The sequence below is a fragment of the Fusarium graminearum genome, chromosome 3 (assembly GCF_000240135.3).
Source record: "Fusarium graminearum PH-1 chromosome 3, whole genome shotgun sequence".
Lineage (NCBI taxonomy): Eukaryota > Fungi > Ascomycota > Sordariomycetes > Hypocreales > Nectriaceae > Fusarium > Fusarium graminearum.
The window spans coordinates 6,145,751-6,171,152 of NC_026476.1; the positions used below are offsets into that span (position 1 = coordinate 6,145,751).

Genomic DNA, 25,402 nt, shown 5'->3' on the forward strand with positions numbered 1-25,402 from the left:
CTTGTTGATGCAGAGCTTGCATCACGAAAAAAAAGCTTGGAGCTTCGCGTGTGCACACCCATCTGTTCTCCGACTCCGCGCACGCTGATCACCGCATTGTCTTGTCCAACCATATGCACCGGGGAGGAAACAGTGGAATGATAATGTCTCACTTGTGGGAGATAGCTGGGTAGCTAGCTAACTAGCTAGAATGTGCTGCGAAGAAAAGGCAAGCCATAAAGATGAGCTCACGCCCACTTACTTCGCTCTGCTCGTAGGTGTTTTCCAGTAATCGACAATAATCATGGCGTCGAACCAAGTAAAGAACGGCGCTGTCGCCTCGAATGGATATGGCAAGGAAAAATCCCCTTCTTCAGCTTCTTCAAGCCAGAAGAATGAGGTTCCTGCCCCGCCTCACAACAAGAGTGAGGGTCTGGTCAAGAGCATCAAAAAGCTGCGCCTAGCTTCAAAGAGACCTCTCCCTACAGAGATGGGTGATGGCTCGTACCGACAGGTTGCGACCCGTCCAGGATTGAAGCAAGATGTTCGTCGTCTTCGCGGAAAAGGTTAGTGAGCGAGTGGATGTGAGATCAACGAAGCAAGAGTGGTGAGCGCTAACGAGAAACAGATCTCAAGACATTGCTCGAGATCATCTCAAGCAAGCTCAAGGGAGAGATGCAACAAGATGACAAGACCATGATCATGGAGCGAACGATCCAGCTGGTTGCAAATTTGAGCGATCATTCCAAAGTCCAGGAGGCTTTGACGAATAGCTTCATTGCGCAGCTCTGGAACTCGATTGATCACCCACCTATGCTGTACATGGGAAACAAGTATCGTTTCCGCCAGCCTGACGGATCGTGGAACGTGAGTTGTCACTAAGTGAGCTTGGGGCAAACAATTGACTGACCTGTGTAGAACCCTTATCTTCCCCAGCTTGGTGCCGCTAGAACACCATACTCGAGAACAGTGCGTCCCAAGGGTATGAGTTTAGGTGCTCAGCCTGATCCAGAGGCCATTTTCGAGTCTGTTTTTGCGCGAGGTATCTTCCGCAAGAACCCGAACAATGTGTCGAGTATCCTCTGGTACTGGGCCACAATCATTATCCATGGTATGCCGCCTTCAATCTCAATACATCTCAGGCAATGACTAACGCAATACAGACCTCTTCTGGACAAACACCAAAGACCCAGACCAAAACGACTCATCTTCCTACCTCGACCTTGCCCCTCTCTACGGCTCAACCGTGAAAGACCGCGACTCGATCCGAACATTCAAGGATGGCCAGCTCAAGCCCGATTGCTTCGCTGACAAGCGTCTCATCGGCAACCCTCCCGGTGTTCCCATCATCCTCATCATGTTCAACCGTTTCCACAATCACGTCGCGACTAACCTCGCCGACATCAACGAAGGTGGTCGCTTCAGCAAGCCTGGCGCTCATCTCGACGCTGAAGCTGCTGCTGCCGCGTGGAAGAAGCGTGATGAGGAGCTGTTCGAGACCGCCAGATTGGTCACGAGTGGATTGTACATCAACATCACTCTCATCGACTACGTGCGCAACATTATCAACCTGAACCGTGTTGACACGACTTGGACTCTTGATCCTCGCCAGGAGATGGGTGTCTCTGTCGGCACCAAGAACCTTTCTGAGAGCGGCACTGGAAACGTGGTTTCAGCCGAGTTCAACCTGTGCTACCGCTGGCACTCTTGCCTGTCCGAGATGGATGAGAAATGGGTTGAGGACTTCTATACTGAACTTCTCGGTGAGAACTATGGCCCCATGAACCTGCAGACCATGATGAGGGCTCTCAAGGCATTCGAGGCAACAGTCGCCGAAGAGCCTTCCGAGCGTACCTTTGGCGGCTTCAAGAGAGGCCCCGACGGCAAGTTCAACGATGATGAGCTTGTTGAGGCACTCGCTACGGCGATTGAACAGCCTGGTGGTGCTTTCGGTGGCCGTAACGTGCCACGTATTATGAAGCCCATCGAGATGCTCGGCATCATGCGAGGTCGCAAGTGGAACTTGGCAGGTCTGAACGAGTTCCGAAAGCACTTCGGTCTCAAGGCGTACGACACTTTTGAGGACATCAACTCAGATCCTGAAGTCGCTGATGCCTTGCGGAACTTGTACCAACACCCCGACTACGTCGAACTGTACCCCGGTATCGTCGCAGAGGAGGCAAAGACGCCTATGGTTCCCGGTGTTGGTATCGCTCCCACGTATACAATCTCCCGAGTGGTCCTCTCGGATGCTGTGGCTCTTGTTCGTGGTGACAGGTACTACACTATTGACTACCATCCCCGCAACTTGACCAACTGGGGTTACAAGGAGGTTGACTACGACCTCAACATCAACCATGGCTGCGTCTTCTATAAGCTCTTCCTGCGTGCATTCCCTCAACACTTCAAGGGTAACTCTGTCTACGCCCACTACCCCATGGTCATCCCCACAGAGAACCACAAGATTCTCACCGACCTGAAGCGCGTGGATCGTTTCGACTTCAGCCGTCCTGCACCCACAGCCACACGCATCAATATCGTGGGCTACAAGGCGGCTAAGTACATCCTGGAAGACCAGGCCAAGTACCGTGTCTGCTGGGAGGAGGGCCTCAAGCACCTCATGGGCGAGGGTGGTGGTCGCTTCATGTTGTCTGGTGACACAGCGTTGCACGCACAGCAGCGCAAGTGCATGGGTCGTCTGCTGTACAATGATACCTGGCGCAACGCGGTTAAGTCGTTCTACTCGACAACGGCCGAGATGCTTCTGAATGAAAAGTCGTACACGCTCGCGGGCAAGAAGCAGGTTGATGTCGTGCGTGACGTGGGTAACGTTGCACACACGCACTTTGTCGCGAGGATGTTCAACCTTCCTCTCAAGACGAAGCAGAACCCCAAGGGTGTCTTTTCGGAGCAGGAGCTGTACATGATCCTGGCGGTTATCTTTGTTTGCATCTTCTTCGACATTGATCCTGCTAAGTCTTTCCCTCTGAGACAAGCCGCCAGAGAGGTTGCACAGCAGCTGGGTAAGATTGTGGAGATGAACGTCAAGCTGGCCACCAGCGTTGGCATCAAGGGTCTGTTCACCAGCAAGCCCAACAAGAACGATGACCCGCTTGCTGCGTATGGTGAGAACATGGCCAAGGGTCTCAAGAAGGCTGGTCTGAGCATTGATGACATCGTGTGGAGCCAGATCTTGCCCACCGCTGGGGCTATGGTGCCGAATCAGGCTCAGGTGGTAAGTCGAGTTCTATTTCGAGATTGGCGAGAGAAGTGTCGGCTAACAAATTGTGTGTAGTTTGCCCAAACCTTGGATTGGTATCTTTCTCCTGCTGGTGAGAAGTATCGCCCCGAGCTTCATCGTATTGCCGCTCTGGAGACAGGCGACGAGACAGATGCTCTGCTGCTTGGTTACGCGATGGAAGGTATTCGCATGGCTGGAACATTCGGACTGTACCGAGAAGCCACAACCGCGGATGTCATCCAAGAAGATGACGGCCGTGAAGTACCCGTCAAGGCTGGCGACAGGGTGTTCGTTTCCTTCGTCACTGCTGCCAAAGACCCTAACATCTTCCCCGACCCCGAGGTAGTCGATCCTCGTCGGCCGCTGGACTCGTATATCCACTATGGCGTAGGCCCACACGCATGTCTTGGAAGGGACATCAGCCAGGTTGCGCTGACGGAGCTATTCAGAGCCCTATTCAGGAAGAAGGGCCTGAGGAGGGTGGCGGGTGCGCAGGGAGAGCTCAAGAAGGTGCCTCGACCTGGTGGTTTCTTTGTGTACATGACGGAGGACTGGGGCAGCATTTGGCCGTTCCCTACAAGTATGAAGGTAACATGGGATGAGTAGGGATAAAGTATGAATGATATCATGGATTTGTTTAGTCGTAGTAATTAATATTTTCTTTGTCCGTCATATGAGTTTGTGGCAGTGGCTGGTGCATTGACTAAGTGATGATGGAACCTAGGATTGAATGAATGTAGCAGGTGATGATCCCTCGCCTCTCCTCTGTGAGGTCAGGCCTCCTTCAGCCTCGGTCAGCAATTTAATCAACTGGAGCCCCCTGAGCTGACCCCCCTAAATGCATCTTTCCAGGTGCCGCACTGCCGAGCAGCGACTCCATCGGGTCGATCAATTGGTCGATGATCTACTGATCTAAACCTCTTTGAGCAAAGAGGGTTCGTTCTAAATGTTTCACGATCCGTTTCCCTGCGCTTCTGCAAGGAACACGATTGGAGTTGATCATCTGGTCTTGAACGATAAAGGATAAATAAATAAATTGTATTCCTAGCCAAGACTTTCCTCCTCTTTTTCTCAAGATATTTACTGCTTGCATCTGCACTTTTCAGCCTTGCTGTGCTTACGTTCCTTTTCTTCTATTTTTATTGCTCACAGCCGCGCTGTACGACCTGACCGCAGTCATTCACTGCCTTTGTTGCCAAGTCCCTGGAGGATATTTAAATACCCTGTTTCTACTCTCTTCACCACTCAAATCATCATCACCAACCAACACAAACACTCTACACTCTATTCGGCACTATGAAGTTCATCACTCTATCCGCCATTCTCGGCCTCGCTGGTGCCTCAGCAGCTGCCCTCACCGCAGTTCCCATCATTGAGAAAATCGCCCCCAAGTCAAAGAGCTGCCCCTCTGGAAATAAAGACTGCCGCACCGCCGAACAAGCTGCGCCTTTCCTCATCAATGCCTTCAAGGACTACGACATTTATGACACCAAGATGATGGCCGCTGTACTTGCCCTCATGGCTTTTGAGTCGGGCGACTTCCAGTACAAGCGCAACCAAGTCCCCGGCAGACCCGGCCAGGGTACAGCCAACATGCAGATGCCCAACTACAACCTTCTCTATGCAAAGTCCATTCCTGAACTTGCATCCAAGTTTGAGGGTGTCGACTCCGTTGACGGCATGTCGGATGACGACCTCAACAAACTGCTCGACGCTGTTACCGTCGACAAGTACAACTTTGCCTCTGGTGCTTGGTTCCTTGCTAAGCAGTGCAAGCAAGACGTGAGGGACGCTTTCAAGAAGGACGCCGATGCGGGCTTCAAGGTTTACATCGAGGAGTGTGTTGGTACTGAGGTCGAGCCCAGACTGGAGGTCTTTGGTGTCGCCAAGGAGGCCTTTGGACTGTAAATTATGGAATGGGTCGGGTTGATATCTGTTGGGCAGATGGAGCGTGTTTATGCAGCATTTCTTTTCTACAGCCTCTTTCGTAAATAGCACTCTTGTCGATTCTATTTACTTTTATACCACCATTGTTCCTGAGTTCAATTTCAGTGGGCTGTGCTTTGTGATATCGCACAGCTCTACATTGTAATGCAGTGATTTCATAATTCTCTCTGGTCAACTTTGTATCCTGTGGATATGTAAGGGCAGTTTTTGTTAAGCTTACTTTTATGCTGTCAACGCCACAGTACAGTCAGACTGAGTGATTAGCAACATCAAGTCATATGCTACGAGGTAATAGTGACGTAGATAATTTCCGTAAAATAAGTAGAGCCTGATCTTGTTTGTCACCAGAAGTTCCATTTTACTGGTGTCGTATAGACAACTGAAGATGACATGATATGGAGTACCTAGACACATCAAGAAAAGGCCCGATATGCATTTGACTGATGTTTCAATGGCTGAAACTCCCAACTATATGTTTTATGTGTTTTTGAAAAATGCTTACTGGTAATCAACGAGCTTGGCCAGCAAGGCAATCCCTACAGCGTAGTAGCTGTTCGAAAGACCAAGTTCAATGCTCATCTTGCACTGAATCTTGCATAACGCCAAGGAAGAGAGCAAAAGTATAAGTGAATAGTGCAATTTCTAGAGAGTTTACAGTGTTTTGGTTTATAATAGACGTAGCAGAGCTCCTCAATGACCATCCAGTGTGTAATGGATCGTGCTTGCTCGCGTCAACATGCAGATATTAGCAATGATCGACCAGAAATAACAAAACCCTCACGCCACAGCCCGCCAAATACCTATATATAAAACGGCAAGTGATATTTTTTCAATAGTCTTGGTCCAGAGTTTATCGGCGTCAGCGGGCTGAACGCTACGCCAACGACGCTAGTATTGTGCTGTAGGAATACCAAACTAACATGAAACGTAAAGTAATCTATTCAACTTTCTGCTGACTGGTCTATGAACGGGGATGAAGCTAGTGGCAAGTTTGGGTTAGAGAGGTTCAGCTGTGGGTTTAGTTCAGATGGTAGATTACTATGTTTTGAGAAACAGCGGTAACAAGAGCTCTCGCCATTTAGAGTCTTGATAGATCTCAATTAATCGCATTAATAATCTGTACATAAAATGATAGCTAATTACCCCAGTGTAGATCATAGCTTCAGTTGAGGCGGAATAATATGACTCGCCCAAAGCCGCAACCGACCAGGGTATGGCAAAAAGACATGGGTGTCTATCGTTTCAACGTTTCATCTCGTGCTCAAGCTGAGAAAAACGACGACCCTCAAAAAAGAAATGTCTAGCTCACCACACGGCTCACCGTCTGACCACTTGCAGCATCACATTAGCCCTGGTGAAACCAACCTAGCAGCTCGATTTGAGATCAGCCCTATATAAATCCGGTTAGCCTCCAACATATTAACCCTCGTTGGGAATCGAGGCTCTCCTAGTTAGTTCGAGCGGATATGAGGTTCGTCTTTATTTGGAGTTTGATAGTTTCACGTAATGCGGACCTCCTGGGGCTTTGACGTTTCTTGTAAACAGATTATTTCATCAACCATGTGATAAGTAGGCTGATGTCCTCCTCTGCGCGTCAGAGTGAAAGACGGGCTGAGGCTGTGTTTGCATACTTTCATTAACTTTCCTTTTTTTCTTTTGTTTGTTGGGTGTCTCATTGTCTGGAACAATGCCTCAAATTGAAGACAAACCTGCTGTAAGTAAAATACACATGGTACTATAAACAAAGTGGCTGACAATGTTTTAGTTCCTTTATGAATCGTGGGGTCTTTTTGCTCTTGGCCTCATCATTCTGCTTGCACGCTTCACTGTGCGATTGAGAACTGTTGGGTGGCGGGGCCTCCAAGGCGATGATGCTTTTTCTTTTCTTGTTTTGCTCTTCTATACTACAGATGCAGTCACAGTGCACTTAATATGTGAGTCGTCTACTCTCCCCTTCGCTTTCTCACTGGCTAATACATGTGTAGATTATCTTGGCACCAATATCGAAGCTGGAGTCGCGTCACGGGATCACAGTACGTCTCTCCTAATATGAGAACAAAAAAACACAAACTAACACTCCAGAAGAACTGACCGATTCTGAAATTCGCGAATATGAGCTGGGCTCAAAGTTTCAGCTTGTCGCTTGGTACTCCTACACAGCACTCATCTGGAGTCTCAAGGGTACCATGCTCTGCTTCTTTGCGCGTATGACGATTGGAACGTGGCACAAACCGTTTGTCCAAGTAGTATCGATTCTGTGTGGCATAACATATGCTGCTGTTGTTCTTACGGTATGATTTCTTTTTGAATAGATCTGAAGCTTGACTGACCAGTTAGATCTCGATCGGATGCCTTCCTTACAATGCAAACTGGCAGTAAGTATTCCTATTGACTCTTCTACTCATGTTTGACTAATACAGATTGCAGAGTTGTGCCTGATCCTCCAGGTTCGTGTTGATGATATCAAAGTTGGACGAACTGAACTAACATGTCTTTCTAGCAAGATGCAGTTTCAAAATTCAAAACTTTCTGGTTACTACTGTACTCAATGTTATGTAAGCTGTAACATATCATGTAGATATGACTTAGTTACTGACTATTATAGAACCGACGGTCTCATTCTCTGCATCCCGCTGCCTCTTCTTTGGAAACTCCAGATTCCATGCCACAAGTAAGCGTCCACGCCACTCATCCCCAAATTGACTAACAAAGGATAGAAAATTCATCATCGGACTTCTTCTTTCTTCAGGAGTATTCGTCATGGCAGCTGCTCTAGTCCGCGTCGTCCTCACCCTGTCAGCCAACCCCTCAGCACTCACCATCAACGCCTGGGGCATCCGCGAAACGATCGTCGGTATCGCAACAGTCAACATTCCCGTCCTCCGATCGCTCTTCTCACGATCATTCTGGAAAGGAAAGACACCAAGCGAAATCTGCCCATCTTACCAAGAGTCTTCAGGAAGCGTGCGCAACAGACTTACCAAGCAAAACATCTCTACTCCATATGGAGCGAGGAAACTCTTTGATGGGAGTGGTGGATGGAAGCACAGCCATGAAAAGAGCGAGGAGTCGTTGAACCCAAAGAATAATAAGTTGGCTGATATTATTGTCGAGAGGTCGTATCACGTTCAGCACGAACGTTATGATGGATGGCAAGGACATCGCCATGCGAGATCGAACACGTCGATTTATGCGCAGTCACCAGTGTGATATCTTGCAAGATATGATGGTAGAAACATGAGAATGACATATTACGGGATTAGATCAGGGTTTGCATATAGATAGTATGAGATGCCATGGCTTTAAAGTATAATGTTAGATAGTAATGTATGACTTGAATGATCCCGATGCTGTCATGTTACTTAGGAGTCTAGAACCGTCGTAAACAAAACGAATCACTAATATGGGATAAGTCCAAGGCCAAAAAGATTTAAAGTTCGGAGCAGATATTATAATGGGCATGTCGATGGTTTTTTTTTTTTTTTTTTGCAAAGTTTAGGACAATCTGAGGTTCGTATATAGTCTCAACGATTGATCAGAGAAGCCTGAGGATATAACAAGGTACTTAGAAGGAGTATAGTGGGATTTAATGCAAAAGCTGTAGTTATAGAATGGTGAGCAGTGTGATAAAGGTGAGTCTTCCCACCAATGGGTCGGATATAAAATTTGATAGTCAAGAATTAAGATGCCGATTTGAGACATCGTTGTCGTGATATTATCTAGAATTATGTTTTGCTGGTTAAGAAAGAAAAGTCATGATCATAATGTTACATGAGATTGTCAAGAAAAAAAACGGCCTCGCCCTCATTGGATCCATTCATCATTCATCATGGGAGCTCAAACCGCTGATAAGACCTTTGCATAAACACCTCGTTACCAGATAACTCTTGAGGTGACCTCTGGAATAGCTCTTGGGGCTTTGTATCAATGTAATGTTGTTGCATGGCGTTCTGTCCATAGGCCGTCTCAAGGGCTGGTTGAGTCTGACTTCGACGTCGACGCCAGAAGAAGAAGGCTCCGACTCCAATGGCAATTACAGCAGCAGCGATCCCGGCGCCGATACCAGCCTTTGCGGCAACCGGCATCCCAACTTCTCCCTCGTCCTCCTCTAGTTTATCATCGTCTGTCGCATCTGATTTGGAACTTGGAGTACTCGACGGAGCTTCTTCATCGTTCCAGAATCCTGTCCAGGATTGGTTCCAGTCATTTCCGCCTTTCGTGACTGTATCGTCCATCTCCCCAATCGTGACAGGGTTCGCCGTCGCCTGGATGTTGGGACCTGGTGCTTGGGCTAACCACCAAGTGTCTACACCGCGACGCATGTTGGCTCCGATGAAAGCGTCTTGGAGAAATGCGCGCCCCAGAACCCATCGGTTGCCGCCGTTGACGTGGCATGGGAAGTACGGTATCGGTTCGTCGACGAGAGGTGCTTCGAGGGTCAGGTTCAGGTGCATGAACGGGACGCGGATTTTGACCGGGTTGGTATTGGATGTCGAGATGAACTCAAAGCTAAGTGTCGAAGCGGAAGAGATGATCTCCTTGTACTTGTCCGATTCGGTGTCCCAAAGGTACAAGCCGAGGTTTTTGCTGAACTTGACAGGGAGATGGGAGGCGATGTTATTACAGGTCGACTTGGGAAGTGTCAAGTATGGTGAGCAGCCGTCAACTAATACCTTGAAGGAGGGTCCGATAGATGAGTTGCCTTCGGACAGTAAACCACCTTTGGATTGGAACCCAAATGGCGACTTGCTTCCAACCACGTCAATACTGATATCCCGAAGTGTGATCCCATCTCTTGGACCGCCATTCATGCTTAGAATCTCCCCAACAACACGGTTCTGATCATAGCCTCCGAACCAAAGTGAACCGGGAACCCTAGTCGCAGGCTGAGCTGACCCGATATGCATGCCGAACGAGTAAGACTCGGTATATCCGTTATCCCATAGCCATCCCGATGGAAGACTTGCATTGATGGTAGGGACGTTATCGCCAACGAAGAAGCTCTGGTTCGTTTCTCTCCTTCCTCCCAGACTTAGACAGCCAGCATTGAATCCAGCAGTCATACCTCCAGGATATTTGATCTTTTGTGGCGATGATGTTCCCAGGACAGCAAGACTCGCATTCTTCACTGTAACCCCATCCAAGTCGATATAGTCTTGGTATGCTGTCCCTCCTTCGCCTTGCAAGTTCACTCCACGCATATAGTTCTCGAGGGCTGCTTTCCACTGGATCCCCCCTGTCGTAGCGGCGGACGTGTCGTAGGTGCCAGCTCTTGAAGCAGAGCAAGTCCCCTTTCCGCAGTATGCTTCTTCGATCAGCCACGTCTCCCAGTCACTTCCAGGAAAGAGGTCGACATCTTGCTTGTGTTCGCCGATTTTGGCATGTATAGCTCGCCATGGTCCGTCTGGACCATATGTCTTGTCCGACCATGGGACTTCTCTGGGTGTCCGCTCGGCCGAAATGGGGGCGATCCGCGCCAATATCAGTGTAAAAACGGCAAAAGTGGCCAGCATGACTGGGACGGAGGACGGTATGACGGAATTAACAAAGAGGATAAAATAAACAACCTCCAGAGAGGCAACAGAGTCTGAGTGTAAACGATTGAATTACTTGGATGGAGTAAAAGCATCAATACATTGGCGAAAAACGAGGGAAAGTACACACATGCAAAGCGGCTGGGACAGCACGAAGGAACCGAACGAACAACAAAAACCAGGCTCTCGTCAGAGTCCACAAGAATCTCGCTTGGGCAAGATTCAACCAACAGTCGACATGGGTCGTTCAGCTTGACTCAGTTATCGTGTGCCAACAACCAACATGCACCAGGTAGAGGTGTTGGTACATGGGTTTCAAGACGCTAGATGAAGTTCCGCCAATAGATCACAGCGGTATAATTTGTAAAACTGGAAGGATTCCTGTTCTGAAATTCAGACTGCATCTTGGCGGTCCTCGTAGAGTTTTGAGGAGATATGACCTGTTGTTTTCCTCTAACCTAGGCATATATCTTGAGCAGTCAGGAATGATGACATTGTCTACTTATTCCCGCACTAATAAGAAAGGAAGGAAGTTTGCAAAATGGCTACACAGCCAGTAGTTAATGTCCAGTGGTATTGCAATATATCAAGGAGCAAACGCGGTTGCGGATAACTTGTGTGTCACTCGCGGCTGGCAACACAGAGAGTCATGCAAGTGAGATGATTTGTCTGTCAGACAGTCAGCCCATAATAGTCTATTTTTGAAGAGAAGAAAAGACAAAAATAATTGCATGGGCCGATTGGCGGACAATCGCGTAATGTCTCCCACAGCCGCCCAAGCCTGTCAACAACCCCTGTCAACTGTGCAGATCGGCTAACCAAGAAGCAATGTTTCACATTACAAGTGTGACCAACACGCATATGCTTGCTAAAATAATATTATGCTTTTGCTGGGCGGCTCCATCTGCACGACCAACAGGTGGTATTCTTGTCAGGATCTTTGACAGCCAAGGCCGCCACGCCGCAGTTATCAGGACAAAGGCTGGCTGCATGTTTTTTTGAAGCCAGGTTTTAGTTAGTCTCTCTCTTCCATGTTCTGTCATGTCTGAAATGTTCAATCGTTAAGGCTGGTTCCTGTTTCTTTCTCGCATGATATTACATCGATTTACTTAACTTTATCCTTCGCCTATTTACTCACTCAACTCTTAATTCGTCAGGTCTTTTACCAAATGCTACTACGACAGTGGCTTTTCACTCCAATGACGCGCTGTACAGGCCGGACGAAAGATATGCTACCAGAGCAAACGTCTCCATTTCTTTCAAGTACCCTTGCACCAAGACGATACCGTTGGATAGCAGCACTGGCCTTTACCATTCTCGTCTTCTACCTTCTTCATAGCCACGACTTTATTCCTACAGAGTCATTAAGAGCTTCGGACTCTGACACATCAATCACAGTTGATTGGTCACAGTTTGCCTACACCCAGTATGTCACTAATAGCGAGTATCTTTGCAACTCGGTCATGTTCTTCGAGGCGCTGGACCGACTTTCTAGTCAAGCAGATCGTGTCATGATGTACCCGTCCAAAATGTTCATGTCAGAGAATGATACGTCTCGCGATATTGAATTGCTTGTTAAAGCCCGGGATGAATACAACGTCAAGCTTGTTCCCATCACGGTTCAGCACAAGGACAATGCAGACGGTAAGCGATTTTCCACAACTAAGTCAGAAATAAATATCATTGCATGACAAGGCTAACCAGTGTGTACATATAGCTACATGGGCTGATTCATTCACCAAGCTTCTTGCTTTCAATCAGACACAATACAGTCGCGTCCTGTCCATCGACTCAGACGCAATGATCCTTCAAAATATGGACGAACTATTCCTTTTACCGCCAGCTCCAGTAGCGATGCCTCGCGCATACTGGATGCTCCCAGATGCAGATATGCTCTCCTCACAGGTTATTCTCATCCAACCTTCCAAGACAGAGTTCTCTCGCGTCCAGGCCAGAATAGATTCAGCATCTAAAAACGATTATGATATGGAGATCGTCAACGATCTCTACGGTCATAGTGCACTCGTTCTTCCACACCGTCCGTACGATATGATCACCGGGGAATACCGGGAGGAGAATCATACGAAATATCTCGGTTCTGATGCTGAAACTTGGGACCCCGTCGCTGCTTACAATGAGGCCAAGCTTATTCACTTCTCCGACTGGCCGATCCCAAAGCCATGGATACCAACGCCCGACGACCTTCAGCTTGAGATACAGCCCCCTTGTAAACAAATAAATGGCACGGAAGACTGCACGGGGAGGATAATATGGAATTCTTTTTATACAGACTTTAAGCTGAAGCGCAAGGTAAGTCACGTAGGTCGTTATTGTTTGGTTCCTTGTGGTCTAACGTTTTACAGGAGGTTTGTGGTAAGAATTGGTGAACTTGACAAGGTACTGGCAAAGGGCCCTCATGTTGAAATTCACATAATAACTAGTAAAAGTCAAATCTGGTTAGACAGGTACATCTACTTGGTAGCAGAGATGCAAACCTTCACTCTAAAGTCTTAGGGTACAAGAATAAACAGCCTAAAGACCATAGTTTAAGTAGCATAAGATGACCTATCAATTTCGTCCCTTATGTTCAGAAGCCAATTTTACCAAAGGAATGGTGGTCGAAACTTCGGGCCCCATGCTCTACTTTTTGGTATTTATGCTGTCGTTCACTATAGAAATATCATAATGATAGTTGCCTTCCTGTTTCAAGAATGTTAGCATTTATCGATCACAAATGGTTTTGAGAATACTAACGGAAAAGTAATAAAAAAAAAAAAAACCGTACTCCTTCTTCTTCTTCTTCTTCTTCTTCTCCTCCTTCCCAGCCTCTGCATCATTTATTAGTAATGTGACAATGGCATTTGTGAAATGGACTCACGTCAATCGCCGCTTGGGCGGCGGCGGGCTGATCCCTGATTGCCTCCCATTTCTGTAAGTTAATTAGCACATATTCCCAGTAGAACACTAATAAAAATATCAAGCCATTCTTACGGCAAGTTCGGCTTGGGCCTTCTGCAAATTGTTATCAGTCAGAGCTATAGGTGTTGCATGCATGAGGTAGATAGCTTACCTCGAACGTGAGATCGAGGTCCTATTAGAAAGTAAAGAATCAGTACCTCTGCAAATGTAACCAAGGGCCAGTCATAGCATCACTCACGAGGTAATCGGCAAGGGCAGACTGTCCAAGGCAAAACCCTAGTCAGCCATCATAATACACAAAACAAGGCAGGATGCAATATGTACAAGGACAAAGTTCATCCAATGCCATTGCGTCATTAGTCCCTAGGGATCATGGTAGAGTATTGTCTAGGTTATACATACTTGGGCTTCTTGCACGGCCTCCTAGTGAGAAATATATGTCAGTATCTTGGTTGAATCTATGCAGGCGTGCCAACATACCTCAACGGAGCCGGCCTGTAACATGAAGGGTCAATGTGTTTGTTATTCACGCAAGTATCTGATGAGAGTAACATACGGGGAAATTTGTGGACTAATTTCATGTTATTAATCCATGGAAAACAAACTTCCAGTCAAAGACAGGGACTGTACTTACAGGCATGATGTGAGAGATTCCTAGGAAACCATAGTAGTCAGTATCAGAGAAAAGTAGAGGCGCAAGGGTCAAGGCGACCTACGGTGAGAAAAGTTGAAGCTGTAAAACGGCAAAGACAAGAATATCAGTAAAGTCCAAACCAAGGCAAACAGCGAACTCATACGTACGTTGGGAAATGGTGAGCTCTTGAACAAGATGTTTAGCCTTCAGATTGCACAACAGACAGGGAGATGAACATGACTTACCGAAATGTACGATTCGGCTAAAAATAGGAAGACAAATGGTCAGTATTGTTCACAAGCTGATATAATCGCATAGCATCGGATAGATAACTTACCGATGTGAGTTGATGGGATTGAAGAAAGAAAAATTGAATCGGATCCCCATGCCCAAGATATAATAGCAGCATGCCAACATTAGCAACTTCATTCTTACACTGGTGCCTGCCTTACAAAGAGAACGTCATCTCTCCAATTGTTCAGGAACGTTCTGCAGCAAGGAAAGATCGGTAATTCTAAAAGTGGCTACTGTGTTGTGGCAACAACCACGTTAAACGCCCAAGTAATACAGATGGAAAAATGGAACACGTCACAATGAGAGGCAATTAGAATTCATCTGATACATGCTTGATTTTATTGGATATCGAAAGCTGATTTGATTGTCGATGGGTTGTAAAAGTTGTAGTATGTGTCAGGCTACCTAGCCAATACCCATGTTAGATCCAAAACCCGTCAGATTCATCAACAGTTTAAGTTGCCTATAGCAAATGTTTTGTTTCTCGAGACCTTTTGATATTGCCCCGTGGCGATAATTTCACAACAACTAGACTAAGCCTTAGAGTATAGAAATAAACAACCTAAAGGCCTGGTCTAACTAGCATAAATTGGTATACCAATCTTCGTCATTACATATGAACCATGTGTAGCTCTACTGGAATTAAAATATTGGTGGGAGATTTGCTCGTAGTCACAAGACCAAAGCACCGACAAACAAAATGGCACTTGAAGACCATGGTTGCCTTCCATGGCAGGAACCAGCGTGCTTGCTGCTGTTGGTGTGGCTGCCTCAGGCCCCTACTTTTCATTGTAGTCCGATCCTCTCAGCATACCGGCTTCCTCAATCCACACATCACATTGGAGCGACACTCACATCCAACATGCCACAACAAGACCGTTTCCCCCTGTCAGCAGAAGGCACTGATGGAGAGATGTCGACCTTGATGTGAGGCAGGTATCAATGCAAAACGGAAGGCCAGTGCTGCACCACTGCTATTACCTTGGACACGGGGAGCCAATCCCGTTTTCCTTTCTTCAATCCCATCAACCATTTCGGTAAGTCATATTTATCTCCCTATTTTGGTCTCTGCTGGGCTGGATACTAACCATCGCGTTAAAGAGCCCACGACACCAAAATCGTCTTTATACTTGTGTAATTGTCGCGAAGATCACCGGACGAAATGCCCCGTTATCGAAATAACGGGGGATGATCTGCTTCTGCTTGGTCAAACCTTTCCTGTTACAGAAGGGAACTCTTGCTGTAAGTTGATATGCCTACCACCAATATATTTGATCAAGACACTAACATATGTTTCTTAATGTAGGAGGCAGAGTCCAGCCGAGACGTATGTATACCCTGATGCTCTACTTTATTATCTCTGCTAACAATATAATAGCACTGGAACGCCAAAGTCCTCATATGAACTATGGCACTATACTTTATTCTGTGAGATCGAGGTAAGCTATCTACCCTATGTACATACTGTAGTTCTGACTAACAATATTTGCAGGCTGGCAAGGCCAAAGTGGCCGTAAGAACAACTTTATCTCTTATGTGTTCACAACATACAGAGTATGCTAATCAAATTACAAGCTTGGACTGCTGCTGTGTAGTAGCGGTTGTTGGTCCCTAGTGGGCAGTCACTCATTGACGTAAGTCTATTTCCTACCTACCCTATACTAGGTGTTATCCAAATACTAATACATGATCTGTCGGCCGAAGTGAAGAAGCGTTTGGCCTCGATGGCCAAGGAGGAGGAGAAGGACAACGAGTAGTAGGATGGGAAAGAAGAAAGGTCTAAAGATCTTACAATCATCCTGTTATCGCGATTGTACAAGAACCGAGTCTTAGGGTAAAGAAATCAACACCCTAAGGCCCTAGTCTAAATGGCATAAGCTTATTTGCTAACCACCACAACGCACACGTTTACGAGATCGAGTTTTCTAGAATCAGGGCGCTTTCAACACCAGTAATTGCACTTTGATGCATTTGGCAGGTCATTAGAGTTCATGGTTACAGTTGCATTTGTTCGTTCATCCAATGTTACAATTGCAACGTCCCCCGCACTTGGCTGCGGAGCTGTTTGTGGACCAAGATCGACAAAGCGATATACGAATACCTTGGGAGAAGATAAGTAAATGAATAAAGATGTGTCACATCTCGAAACATTGTTTTGTGGCGCTTCCATAAACATTGTGAAAGAGGCGCCATGTTAATCCAACGATATCGCCTGATAGCAACCTTGCTGGGGGTCCCCGTTTTGACACTGGCCCATGACCTCATCCCACCACTCCTCGAGAAAGCCGATACTTTTACCCAAGACGTCTGGTTACTTGAACAAAGCGACAAGATAATTTACCTCGACAATGATTTCGCTTCTGTATCCGACAAGGATGGCCTCACTCTGATTCCACCCACCGCGCTTGATTTTGCGACCACTTTTCGAGATGACCTCGACCAGATCACAGGTCTCAACTGGACGCTGAAGCAAGCTGATAAAATCGCCAGCAATGCCAGTGGTATCTACCTCGGCGCGTATACCGGAGAAGTTTCTGATCTGACATACGAGAACGGGAAGTCGAATTCTGAGGGCTACGAAATATCAATCAACTCGGCACGTATTACCATCGGAGGAAATGGTGCTCGCGGCTTGTGGTGGGGAACAAGAACTCTTCTCCAGCTTCTTTCTCAAGCCGACAACGGCACTCTGACGACTACATACGCGAGAGATGCACCAGCCTACTCCACAAGAGGATACATGCTCGATGCGGGACGAAAATGGTACTCCAAAGATTTCCTCAAGGAGTTGTGCAGCTATGCGTCTTTCTTCAAGATGAACGAGTTCCATTATCACCTCAGCGACAATTACCCACTGAATCGCGGAAAAAACGAAACCTGGCAAGATGTTTATTCGCATTTCTCACTACTACCCGAGGACGAGGATCTACGAGGTATTCTACATGGCCGCGAGAACGAAACTCTCTCCAGGGACGACTTTGACGATTTGCAGCAACACTGCGCCTCTCGTGGTGTCACCGTCATCCCGGAAATTGAAGCCCCGGGCCATTCTCTGTATCTCACCAAGTGGAAGCCAGAGCTTGCCCTTTCCAAGAAGGATCTGCTGAACCTCACCCATCCCGACACTTTGCCGACAGTGCAGAAAATCTGGAAAGAATTCCTCCCATGGTTCAAGACCAAAGAGGTCCACATCGGTGCAGACGAGTATGATGCTGAACTTGCAGATGATTACATTACGTTTGTGAACAAGATGAGCCGGTTCATCAACTCCACGTCCGACAAGCGAAGCCGTATTTGGGGCACGCACGAACCATCCAAGAAAAACCAGACCATCGACAAGGACGTCATCATTCAGCATTGGCAGTACGGCCAATCCGATCCCGTACAACTTGTCAAGGATGGCTACGACGTTATCAACTCAGAGGACTGGTGGGCCTACACGAGCCTGAAGAACGACCACATGCCGATTTTGCCAGCTAGATACCCGCAGTTCTTTAACGAGAATCGCGTGTTTAACTTTGCAGACAAAGGTGGCTGGCAGTGGACACCTGCTGACTTTAACCCTTTCAACACCAGCATGCAACTTGAAGATGACGAGTCACGACTTCGGGGTGCTACCTTGGCGGCATGGAATGATAACGGGCCTGATGCTTCAACGCAGTTGGAAGCGTATTATTCTATGCGTCGCGGTATCGCCTTGTTGGGAGCTCGCGCGTGGAGCGGAAGCCGTGGACCACAGCTATTCAACGAGACAACAGACACAAGCATTGACTTCTATTCGTCCAAGGCTCCAGACCAGAATCTCGACCGGCAATTGTCAATTTCTAATACCCATACAAATGGTACTTTGCTATCATGGTCTCGATCGAGCGGTGACGGCGAGAGGATAAATCTGGGCAAAGGAAGCAAAGGCATGAACTACACATTGACGCTATCCGTCAGTGGACCGTTTACTTTATCAAGTCCCGACAACTCCTTATCTCTAGACAAAAGTGGCAATCTCGTATTCAAGGCTGATGGGTGGAAGTACCCTCTTCGTCAAGTCAGTGAAGAAGACGCTTTGAAATTAGACCCTGGCCATCCTGGTCGCATCTGGGTCAACGCCTCCTCCTCCACGCACAAGCCTGTCAAGATATCGGTACCTTCTGAGATCACTCTGATGGCAGATGTTCTCCACGGTACGGTGGTGTTGATTGGCTCAAAGGTGATAGGGAGATTCGAAGTTTTTGTCTACGGAGGACGGAATACACAGTTCAGCTGGAGTCAGATGGCTTTTGTTGCGCCATTGGATGAGGTCAAAGGAGAAGTTAGTCGTTTAAATTTGAATGGATCTGCCATGTTCTCCGCGATCAAGGAAAATGAGAAGACTCCCAACGTCCCAGGGGAGAATAACGATGCTCCTACGCCAGGTTTGCCAGGTTTGATCACGCTGACCTTGATGGTGATGGCGGTCATGGTCACACGGCAAGGTTTGTAGGAACTGGAACGACAAACGGGTATGCGTTATTCTTATACTACTTAAACAAGGGCCTTAGGCTATTTATTTCTATCCCCTAAGTCTTAGGCCAACAGAATGCTAGTCCAATTTTCAGGCCCAGGTTATCCTCATCCTTGGCCTTGACGGCCCACCTTTTGGATGGCGTTTCGGCTATTCTAATGTTAGTGATCCATGAAGTACCAGTTAGATGGAAGTTTTCTTACCTTTTCAGCCGGGGCAGCCTCCTGTTGTTGTTGCTGCTACTGTTGCCCCGAAGAGGCTCGAGAGCCTTGTCGCTAAACAAGAATTAATATCCTCGAGATTTGTCATGAGATGGTTAGCAAGTAAGCTTACTTGATTGTTGTTTTTCTATAAAGTGTTATCCAGCAATTGTTCATGTCCTGCGCCTTGTTTCTACTTACAGGGTACGGGACCGAACCGGCCCGGGGCCGGATTGGCCCGAGGTTTGTTGTTCTTCTTCAATATATGTCAGTGTGGGCAGAAAGGTATCGTATCGTGATGGGTGTACGGGTCGAAGCGTTGACAGGGTCCAAGGCGAGGTCGAGATAGCGTGGCTCAAGTACGGAAGTGACTTACGTTCTTGGCGTGCTTCTGTCAAGTTAGTCAAAACGAATTTCTAGCTACATAGGACTAGGGACTGTACTTACGGTCATTGTATTGTTGGGTCTATAGAACCATAAGAATCACAAAGAGGATTTGTCAAAGGGTGGGTTGTTGTGGATGGGTTTGAAGAAAGAAAAGAAAAGTCGTATCAGGTCGCCCATGTCCAAGATGTAATGGCCAGCTGTGGCCCATCATTAGCACCTTCCCTGCCTCACATCAAGATTTCTCTGTGGGTAGGAAGGAACAGTCTTCCATCCAAGTGGATGCCGTGTTGGGGCAGCTGTCGATGTGGGTGTGCTTCCAATGTTATTGGGGAAGCCAGCAGGCAGCCACGCCAACCGTAGCAATCACGCTACTGCCTAGAATACGGTGTAATGTTTGCCCTATAGACGAAAAAAGAGTAATCCGACAGGTACTAATGCAATAGTCGTAGGTACCTACTGATGGTAAAAGCTACCTCCCATAACAGCGCTCGTAAGAGGAATGTTCCTGCACGGATCAAATTCAACCGCAGCGTTTTTGGGTAAGTCCATGAACAAAAGACGATGGGAAATAAGAAATCCACTTGTTCCAGAGAGGAGGGAATTGTTGTCATTGCATGACGAGAATAGTCGATTATATTGTGGTACTTGACTAGCGACTACTGAGAAATCAGGATCACAATGAATTGCCTAGCGGGTCAAGCATTCTTTGGGAATAGTCGTCTTTAGGGCCGCCTTGGAGATTGCACGACGGATGGAAGTGGTGGTATCTAGCAGTGAGATGATAAAGTAATTGGTTTGGAATCAGTAGTAACGCTGTGAAAGCTTGGACAGACTTCATCAGCCAAGGGTATTTCACTCTAGGAAATGATACGGAAATGGCACACTATATGCCATTACTTAATATTGTCACTCTCTCTTACAACCTGCTCTTCATGACCCGACCCACTCAATGTGGGTGGACTGTCGGACGTCAGATGTAGCCCCCGCAATCGGCGCCAATTGCCGCTTATCTAGACTACATATCAACAATATCCAAACCTCAAGAACTAAAAATCTCAAATAAAACAAAACAAAACAAAACAAAAACGAACAGAAAATGACTAGGACATCCGTTTCCACTAAAAATGCTCCCGCGGTGCCGTCGAACCTGATGAACCAGGCCATCATCGCCAATGGCTTTGTCTTCACTTCCGGCGGTGTCGCAATGGACCCCAAGACTGGAAAGATTATTGACGGCGACATTGAGGCCCACACTGTAAGTCAAGCATAGGATCAAAATCTATCTATCTGCATAATAGCTTACCAGTCTTCTTCAGCGCCAAATCATCCGCAACCTCGGTGCCATCCTCGACGAGGCTGGCTCAAGTCTGAACGACGTGGTGGAAGTCAACATTTATCTATCCGACATGAAGTACTACGACAAGATGAACGAGGTATATGCTGAGTACTGGGGTGACTTGAAGCCCGCTCGAACGTGAGTTGAAGGATTTGACAACCATCGATAGCAAGCTTATACTGATACTTTCCAGATGTGTCGCTGTCAAGAGTTTGCCAATGAACGCCAACATCGAGATTAAGTGTGTTGGAGTTGTCGCCAGAACAAAGTCAAAGTTGTAAAAAGAAAATTGTACTCAAACTCTGTGTCTTGGTCATATCAATAAAACTACTAAGTTATTCTGGATGGAGACATCTCCACAACATGAGTGGGTAGGTACATACATGTTGTATGTATATTATCACTCGATTTCCCGTTCAACTTAGCATCTAGACCTAATTTCGCAGAGATTTCTTTAATAACAGACAAGTGTTGATCTGTCCATGCACATCAAATAGGTAGTCAGTATGTTACAGAAATAGAGTTCCTGTTGCAATAGTTGAGTTTCCCAGTAAGACCATATCGCTATGATTGACAGAGCAGCTGCCCAGCAAATACAGCAACGACTGAACTCTATGATGTGGGCAACTGCCAAAAAAAGATTTTGTTGCACAGCAGGTTGATTACTTATTCGCCCATGCTGCGCGCTTTTAAGCTCTTCCCCCACAGGGCGCCAATGTTAATATTTCGAGTCATCCGGCCAGAATACTTCAATGCATCTTATAAATACACCCCAAGGTCACTCTTGAAGCCTTCTCCCTTCATTCTCTCTAAATTGTTTTTACACATCATCAATCGACTACCTTGCAACAAATTATCACTTCTTCGCACCATGGCTTTCAATACCTTCCACCCTTTCCCAAGGCTCCCGACCGAACTTCGGATGCAAATCTGGGAAGCAGCGTGCCGCGGGCTGCGCCAAAGCTTTCAAGCAGTCCACTATGTGACACTCGACGAATACACAGAAATGTCTCCATTAAAGCACAACTGGGACGACTCCAAACCACGAAACAAATCAATCTACCTCTGGGACGCTGGTCTTTGGACGGCTTGCCAAGAGTCAAGAGACGTTGTCGCCAAACACTGGGGAAAGCAGCCGCGACCATATAATGACGACGATATGTTGGACTGCTGCTCACTGGAAGAATACAATCACTATGACCGTATTTGGCCAGAGGAAGACAGCGGTCGAAGGGTCCTCATGCTACACTCCAGGGTCGATGGCGAGCACTGGCGTCAGATGGTTTACCCTAAATACGATCTATTATGTATCGTCGCAGATGATTGGGAGTTCTTGACCAGCAAATGGACAGAGGTCTCTTACTGGGGCATTGTGTTAGATGCTCACAATGTGGCCGTCGAATTCGATCCGTCTTGGAATCTCTCTCTTGAAAACAAAACAAGCACACCTTTCATCGAGGATGTCCCTGCTTCTCTGGAGTTTCTGCTCAGGTGGCTTTTCGGCCACATAGGTAATGATGGGAGTCCGAAACCCAAGCTCATTGTCCGGGATATGGACTGGATATTGCGGCATCATATTAATGGACCCCAGATCCGCGACTTTGATGAAGAGTACGTCGAAGTTCCAGCTTACGAGCTGGTACCGTACATATCTAGCGGCGGAGACACCACATCCATCGCTCGAGACAGCACCCTTTCAGATTTCTTTGACCTTCTTGATCAGGTGTATTACGAGAAGTCACTGGAAATCTACTGCTATGAGACTTTTCTGGACCCTTGTGATTGGGATTATGAAATTGAAACATCAAGTCACAGGTTAGATATCCGAGACAGTTTCTCCATACTCCTTAGTCGAACCAATCAAGTTGAAAGATGATATCCAGCCCATGGCCAGTGGAGCTAATGTTGATATGGTGAGTTACTTAGTCTGTCCTGGTCATTGTTTATTCTTTACTTCAAGGGCAGAGGCTAAGGTAGCTGAATAAATATCGTTTAGCGAACCGAGATCATCATTCTTTCAATGGTTCATAAGCATTGTTTATGCTCTCGTGGTCTGCTATTGTCCTCGTCTTAAAATTTGACTCTAGAGCATGCATTGAAACTTCTGTTATAGTACTGTCCCAAGCCACTGAAACCTCTCCTAGTAACTCCTGGGCAACTCAAGTACCTTCTCACTGATATAGTTCAATATCATCTCCCTACTTACAGGTGCGATCCTTGGAACAAGACATTCCCTGAACCACCTCTCGACATCATACTCCATCGCGTAGCCCATGCCACCATACGTCAGAACCGCTCTCTCACAAGCTGTAAACGCCGCTTCAGCAGCCATGTACTTTGCACTGTTCGCTGCAACGCCAATGTCGTCCTGTCTGACTGAAGCATCTGTTTTACTTTGGTCGTACAATCTCGCGGCGTGATACGTAGCCAGTTTCGCACCTTCGAGCTTCATGTATGCATCCGCAAGAGGATGAGCAATGGCTTGGTTCATGCCGATTGGTCGCTTAAAAACGACACGCTCGCGGGCGTATCCACTGGCTTTGGCAAGTGCTGCGTACCCGAGGCCGAGGGCCTCGCCGGCTAGAAGGCATCGCTCAGCGTTCATACCGTGGAGGATCATCTTGAAGCCCTTGTTCTGTTCACCGATGAGAGAGGAGGATGGGATCTGGTAGTTGTCAAAAAAGACTTCATTAGCATCGACGGCTCTGCCACCCATTTTCTTGATCTTCCGCATTGTGAGACCTGGTTGAGTGCGATCCAGATGGATACAGAAAAGCGAGAGACCTTCACTTGACTTTTTGACTTGATCTAGTGGTGTAGTCCGGGCAAGAAGAATCATTTTAGAAGCGACCTGAGCACAAGTGATCCAGATCTTTTGGCCAGTTACGCTGTAAGACCCATCCGAGTTCTGCTTCGCTGTTGTCTCGAGACGAAGAGTGTCAAGTCCGGAATTCGGCTCCGTGACACCAAAGCATACACGATAATCCCCAGATATAATCTTTGGAATTGTCATTTCGAGTTGTTCTTTCGTCCCGAACTTTGCGAGGGGTTGCGTCGCATAGACATTAGCGTGTATGGACTGAGCACCCGCCATACCAGCACCCGACTCTGCGATAGTCTGCATCATCATGGCCGCTTCCGAGATACCCAGACCTGAGCCGCCCAGTGATTCCGGAAGAGCGATACCTAACCAGCCAGCCTTGGCAAGGGCGGTGTGGAACTCTTTCGGGTCTTGTTCATTTTGGTCGTGCTCTTGCCAGTACGTATTGGGAAATTCAGCGCATATCTGGCCGACGGCATCGCGGACCATAAGTTGGTTCTCTGTGAAGCCAGCCAGGCTCATTAGATGGCGCGTGTTTGCTGTCGAGGAGGTACTCCTTCGAATGCGGGAGATGGGTGGCAGAATAGGACGGTGCATGTGGTTGATGCATCGTGCTACGGGTCGAAAAGTCATGGCTGAAAAATGTATCTTTTTATAAATAATTTATCTTTGACAGATGCCTTTTTTTCGGCTCGGGAAGTGTTGAAATCTCGTTGTTGTTAGATGAATGACAAAATGCGGAGAGTCGAATGTACGGCTTATTTTGTCCTGCCGTCGCTGTACCAGTCATGCCCACCGTAATCGACGATGCAGCCCTACTTACAATATCAAGGGCGTTGTCAAAGACCACTGTATTGAGGCAATCTCGTTGGGCAGTTTTGTTAACTCCAACAATTTGTAACCAGCACCTATAATGACATTAACAAGACAAACAATATGGGACGACTTACCTTGGGCGCGTCTCCTGCATTACCTGAAGCCTGAGATCAGACCAGGTCCCCGGGTGACACCATGTGGAGGTTGTAGGAGCCCGACTTCGTCACCCTTTGGAACTCAATAACGCTGGCACGAAGCTCAATAGAAACTGGAACCGTAAAAGGAGCATTGGAACCCGAAGGAACTCAAGCAACTTAACCCGTAAAGAGAGCAATGGGACCCGAAGGAACTCAATAGGAATTGGAATTGTGAAAAGAACTCAGAAACACTGGAACACAATGGGAGAACTTACAAGCACTTGCACAAAGCTCAATAGAGACTGGAACGTAACAAGACATCTTGGTGTTTGTGCAAGGGATGTTTTGTCTGGGTTTTCTTCTTCTCTCGCTGTCAAGGTAAACATTCAATGGAGACTGAATAAAGCAGGTGCCACTTCTCCTGATGGTAAACGAGGAGGGTTCCATTTTCGTTGAGGAAGCAGGCGCGGCTACCCTCCTGACATACCTAGTAGGTAGGTGGGTGGGTTGAACTGGCAGGTGGGTTGCATAACCAGAACTGATTTAATGACTGATGAAAATATTAGACAAGCTTGAGTCTATATTTTCCCTATGAGATCAGCACTGTTTTTGTTTGGTCTTCTATTATTCCCTGATTTTATCCAACCCACCTGGCTGGG

The 25,402-nt window shown here is 47.1% G+C and overlaps 13 protein-coding genes across 13 annotated transcripts; 8 read left to right on the forward strand and 5 right to left on the reverse strand.

Annotated features, from left to right (window-relative positions):
- Positions 1-283: 283 nt before the first annotated feature.
- On the forward strand, positions 284-3,858 carry FGSG_10960 (uncharacterized protein; the record flags this gene model as incomplete). Its single annotated transcript, XM_011327110.1, has 5 exons — positions 284-545; positions 608-846; positions 898-1,090; positions 1,167-3,214; positions 3,275-3,858. The coding sequence occupies 5 exons, from the start codon at positions 284-286 to the stop codon at positions 3,824-3,826; spliced, it is 3,294 nt and encodes a 1,097-aa protein (XP_011325412.1). The 3' UTR covers positions 3,827-3,858.
- Positions 3,859-4,353: 495 nt separating this feature from the next.
- Positions 4,354-5,250, forward strand: FGSG_10959 (uncharacterized protein). Its single transcript, XM_011327111.1, has one exon. It carries the CDS (start codon positions 4,517-4,519, stop codon positions 5,126-5,128), a length of 612 nt encoding a protein of 203 aa, XP_011325413.1. The 5' UTR covers positions 4,354-4,516; the 3' UTR covers positions 5,129-5,250.
- A 1,604-nt stretch (positions 5,251-6,854) lies between these two features.
- Positions 6,855-8,377, forward strand: FGSG_10958 (uncharacterized protein; the record flags this gene model as incomplete). The annotated part of the gene is made up of 9 exons (XM_011327112.1): positions 6,855-6,881; positions 6,933-7,101; positions 7,153-7,200; positions 7,250-7,458; positions 7,505-7,542; positions 7,595-7,614; positions 7,668-7,722; positions 7,773-7,838; positions 7,885-8,377. 9 exons carry the CDS (start codon positions 6,855-6,857, stop codon positions 8,375-8,377), a joined length of 1,125 nt encoding a protein of 374 aa, XP_011325414.1.
- Positions 8,378-8,994: 617 nt separating this feature from the next.
- FGSG_10957 (uncharacterized protein) lies at positions 8,995-10,680 on the reverse strand (the record flags this gene model as incomplete). Its single annotated transcript, XM_011327113.1, has 1 exon — positions 8,995-10,680. One exon carries the CDS (start codon positions 10,678-10,680, stop codon positions 8,995-8,997), a length of 1,686 nt encoding a protein of 561 aa, XP_011325415.1.
- Positions 10,681-12,230: 1,550 nt separating this feature from the next.
- On the forward strand, positions 12,231-13,215 carry FGSG_10956 (glucose N-acetyltransferase 1; the record flags this gene model as incomplete). The annotated part of the gene is made up of 5 exons (XM_011327114.1): positions 12,231-12,345; positions 12,419-12,928; positions 12,992-13,011; positions 13,065-13,074; positions 13,163-13,215. 5 exons carry the CDS (start codon positions 12,231-12,233, stop codon positions 13,213-13,215), a joined length of 708 nt encoding a protein of 235 aa, XP_011325416.1.
- Positions 13,216-13,370: 155 nt separating this feature from the next.
- Positions 13,371-14,683, reverse strand: FGSG_10955 (uncharacterized protein; the record flags this gene model as incomplete). Its single annotated transcript, XM_011327115.1, has 12 exons — positions 13,371-13,401; positions 13,487-13,527; positions 13,580-13,630; positions 13,693-13,713; positions 13,772-13,792; positions 13,859-13,879; positions 14,023-14,043; positions 14,101-14,115; positions 14,177-14,191; positions 14,255-14,332; positions 14,422-14,458; positions 14,592-14,683. The coding sequence occupies 12 exons, from the start codon at positions 14,681-14,683 to the stop codon at positions 13,371-13,373; spliced, it is 444 nt and encodes a 147-aa protein (XP_011325417.1).
- Positions 14,684-15,248: 565 nt separating this feature from the next.
- Positions 15,249-16,305, forward strand: FGSG_13882 (uncharacterized protein; the record flags this gene model as incomplete). Its single annotated transcript, XM_011327116.1, has 7 exons — positions 15,249-15,475; positions 15,776-15,790; positions 15,855-15,875; positions 15,927-15,987; positions 16,041-16,061; positions 16,147-16,182; positions 16,261-16,305. The coding sequence occupies 7 exons, from the start codon at positions 15,249-15,251 to the stop codon at positions 16,303-16,305; spliced, it is 426 nt and encodes a 141-aa protein (XP_011325418.1).
- Positions 16,306-16,739: 434 nt separating this feature from the next.
- On the forward strand, positions 16,740-19,025 carry FGSG_13883 (uncharacterized protein; the record flags this gene model as incomplete). Its single annotated transcript, XM_011327117.1, has 1 exon — positions 16,740-19,025. The coding sequence occupies one exon, from the start codon at positions 16,740-16,742 to the stop codon at positions 19,023-19,025; it is 2,286 nt and encodes a 761-aa protein (XP_011325419.1).
- Positions 19,026-19,101: 76 nt separating this feature from the next.
- FGSG_10953 (uncharacterized protein) lies at positions 19,102-19,699 on the reverse strand (the record flags this gene model as incomplete). Its single annotated transcript, XM_011327118.1, has 5 exons — positions 19,102-19,201; positions 19,250-19,321; positions 19,380-19,394; positions 19,448-19,617; positions 19,694-19,699. The coding sequence occupies 5 exons, from the start codon at positions 19,697-19,699 to the stop codon at positions 19,102-19,104; spliced, it is 363 nt and encodes a 120-aa protein (XP_011325420.1).
- A 1,020-nt stretch (positions 19,700-20,719) lies between these two features.
- FGSG_10952 (uncharacterized protein) lies at positions 20,720-21,314 on the forward strand. Its single transcript, XM_011327119.1, has 3 exons — positions 20,720-20,888; positions 20,950-21,107; positions 21,163-21,314. The coding sequence occupies exons 1-3, from the start codon at positions 20,730-20,732 to the stop codon at positions 21,248-21,250; spliced, it is 405 nt and encodes a 134-aa protein (XP_011325421.1). The 5' UTR covers positions 20,720-20,729; the 3' UTR covers positions 21,251-21,314.
- A 661-nt stretch (positions 21,315-21,975) lies between these two features.
- Positions 21,976-22,941, forward strand: FGSG_10951 (uncharacterized protein; the record flags this gene model as incomplete). The annotated part of the gene is made up of 3 exons (XM_011327120.1): positions 21,976-22,580; positions 22,626-22,784; positions 22,896-22,941. 3 exons carry the CDS (start codon positions 21,976-21,978, stop codon positions 22,939-22,941), a joined length of 810 nt encoding a protein of 269 aa, XP_011325422.1.
- A 168-nt stretch (positions 22,942-23,109) lies between these two features.
- On the reverse strand, positions 23,110-24,387 carry FGSG_10950 (uncharacterized protein; the record flags this gene model as incomplete). Its single annotated transcript, XM_011327121.1, has 1 exon — positions 23,110-24,387. One exon carries the CDS (start codon positions 24,385-24,387, stop codon positions 23,110-23,112), a length of 1,278 nt encoding a protein of 425 aa, XP_011325423.1.
- Positions 24,388-24,548: 161 nt separating this feature from the next.
- FGSG_13884 (uncharacterized protein) lies at positions 24,549-25,064 on the reverse strand (the record flags this gene model as incomplete). The annotated part of the gene is given in 5 exon segments (XM_011327122.1): positions 24,549-24,605; positions 24,614-24,698; positions 24,741-24,763; positions 24,783-24,874; positions 25,019-25,064. Coding segments are annotated over 5 exon segments (303 nt in total).
- Between the last annotated feature and the right edge of the window lie 338 nt (positions 25,065-25,402).